Raw genomic sequence first — 2939 nt, 5'->3', positions numbered from 1 at the left:
TATTGAGTGGAGCAGAGTATGAGTCCTCGTGCATATAAGGATATCACTCATTTTAGATTTTCGCGATCAGATAATAACAATCAAGCATCCTTTCTCTTCTTTTCAATTTTGAACCCTTTGGACAGATCTAAGACAGGTTTTTCACCCTGTTCTTGTGCTCGTATGGCCTTAGTTTGCTGTCCTCATCTGCATAGGCACGCTTGGGTTGCACGAGCTCTTGCTCATTGCTTCAGCAGCTGTTTGTCCCTTTTTCTTTCGAGGGCGACGGCGCCCTAGTTCTGGTTCAATACTGCTCTTATTAGCATAAACCCCCTTTGTATACTTTGGAATCTTCGGATTGCTGCAGTGCTTATTACATTTTGACAATTCTTGTTCAAGAATAGTTCAGTATTATTCCTTAAGCAATACAGAATACGATAGCTTCTCCAGGAATCCCTTCGTTCTCGCATGCCCCTACTTAGAAAGAACTAGTTAACCAAGTATACCAGCTCATTCAGTATATCCAGGATCTGCATGAATAATAGCAGGCTTAAAGCGCTACTATTGCTAACTAATAAGCTTAGCTAGCTTAATAAGCTTAGCAGGCGCAGTTTATCTCTGCAATTACTAGTAGTGCTGGAAAAGTATATAAGATGGATAAGCTTGCTATGTATAATAGCAACCAAAAGATGCTGCATGAATTCCTTACTTACTGCAGAGCGTATTTCCTATACTACAAGACTCAGTTTACTAAGAAATCTGAGAAAGTTATTCTTGCAGAGATTTATTTCGAAAAGAATACTCTTATCTAATATAAGCTTTCTCTGTACAACTATTTGAAGCATTAGAATAATCCCAGCGCGCATACTCAGGATATTAAGAATATATTTGATTCTTTTGAAAGCTTCGAGAAAGCTCTCAAGAAAATCTTTAGTAATCCCAATAAAGAATACATTACAGCTCAGCAGCTTATAAATCTCAAGCAGATTAAATCAGCTTTTGCTTATATAATTAGATTCAAGCAGCTCTTGATAAGACTTCTATAGAAAAACAAGAATCTTATAGAATACTATTATAAGAGACTTAAGAATAATATTAAAGATGAAATCTTCAAGCAGAATTAGCTGAAAAACTTTGCAATATTCTCTAATCAAGCTATCTGCATCAACAACTATTTGTATAAATAATGAATAGAGAAGTTTAAGAAGAGAGAAAGCTAAACTTGGAGATTTCCAGCTAATATGAGCAAGAAACTTCAAAATAAGAATAGCAGTTGATATAGCAGTATAGCTTAGAGCAGCACTATGCATACTAGTCTTATGGAATTCAATATTGCTAATAAGCAGTATAGCAAGAGAAATAGCATTACTTGCTACAATTGCAATAAATAAAGATATATTGTATGCAACTGCTATTAATTCCGAAAGAATAAATAGCAACTAGTTTAGGAAGAATGCTAGTATTATAACCCATTCAACATGCAGATCACTAGCCAGGACACTCGGAACAACTGTTCGGAAAGACAGGGAAGGATTTCACATCTCAAGAACTAAAGCTTATATAAGCAAGGGTGTTATGACCCATCCAACATGCAGGTCACAGAACAGGTCACGAGTAACAGGGACCAGGTGTCAAGGACTCAACGTTCTGACAAATCATTGATTACATAACCCAGGGTTAGGGTTGTAAAGGAGGGAGGATTGTTGGGCTCGCTAGCGATCCCAACAAGCTTCACACCTTGAATCGCTAGACTCGCCAGCAATCCCAACGAGCCATACTGAAGAGCTGGATATATAAGGATACAGTTATTACCATTAGACGAATTCAGTACATAGCTCTTCAGTTATCAATCTAAGTATTCAGTCTTCTATACTGAGTAGCTCTAAAAGCAGTGAACACTTGCATCGCTTATGAGGACTTGTATAGTTCCGTATTCAAGAACTTGATACTTCAATACTGCTCTTATTAGCATAAACCCCTTCATATACTTAGGAATCTTCGGATTGCTGCAGTGCTCATTACATTTTGACAACTCTTATTCAAGAACAGTTCAGTATTACCCCTTGAGCAATACGGAACACAATAGCTCCTCCAGGAACCCCTTCGTCCTTGCACACCCCTACTCAGGAAGAACTAGTCAACCAGATATACCAGCTTATCCAGCGTATTCAGAACCTGCACGAACAATAGCAGGCCCAGAGCGCCACTATCGCTAACCAGCAGGCTCAGCTAGCTCAACAAGCTCAGCAGGCGCAGTCTATCTCTGCAGTCACCAGCAGTGCTGGGAAGGCATACAAGATGAACAAGCTCGCTATATACAATAGCAATCAGAAAACGCTGTATGGATTCCTTACCCACTGCAGGGCGTATTTCTTATACTATATAACTCAGTTTACTAAGAAATCTGAGAAAGTTATTCTTGCAGGAACTCGTTTCGAAAAGAATGCTCTCATTTGGTATAAGCCTTCTCTATGCAACCATTTGGAGCATTAGAATAATCCCAACATGTGCATCTAGGGTATTAAGAATATATTCAATTCCTTTGAGAACTTCAAGAAAGCTTTTAAAGAGATCTTTAGTAATTCTAACAAAGAGCATACTACAGCTCAGCAGCTTATGAATCTCAGATAGATTAAATCAGCTTCTGCTTATACAGTTAGATTTAAGCAACTCTTAGTATAACTTCTATAAGAAGACAAAAACCTTATGAAGCACTATTACAAGGGATTTAAGAACGAAATTAAGAATGAAATCTCCAAGCAGGATTAGCTGGGCTAGGGTTAGGGCTAGGGTTAGGGCTAGGGCTAGGGCTAGGGCTAGGGTTAGGGCTAGGGCTAGGGTTAGGGCTAGGGCTAGGGTTAGGGCTAGGGTTAGGGCTAGGGCTAGGGCTAGGGTTAGGGCTAGGGTTAGGGCTAGGGCTAGGGCTAGGGCTAGGGCTAGGGCTAGGGCTAGGGCTAGGG

General features: G+C 39.5%; 1 protein-coding gene across 1 annotated transcript; it reads left to right on the top strand.

The window, feature by feature from the left end:
• Positions 1-833: 833 nt before the first annotated feature.
• Positions 834-1025, top strand: M406DRAFT_247877 (uncharacterized protein; the record flags this gene model as incomplete). The annotated part of the gene is made up of 1 exon (XM_040916490.1): positions 834-1025. A coding segment is annotated over one exon (192 nt), but the record flags the coding sequence as incomplete, so codon positions are not given.
• Between the last annotated feature and the right edge of the window lie 1914 nt (positions 1026-2939).

The sequence above is a fragment of the Cryphonectria parasitica genome (genome assembly GCF_011745365.1).
Source record: "Cryphonectria parasitica EP155 unplaced genomic scaffold M406scaffold_1, whole genome shotgun sequence".
NCBI lineage: Eukaryota > Fungi > Ascomycota > Sordariomycetes > Diaporthales > Cryphonectriaceae > Cryphonectria > Cryphonectria parasitica.
The sequence above is the reverse complement of the archived record's forward strand: the minus strand, read 5'-3'. Positions and strand labels throughout refer to the sequence as shown.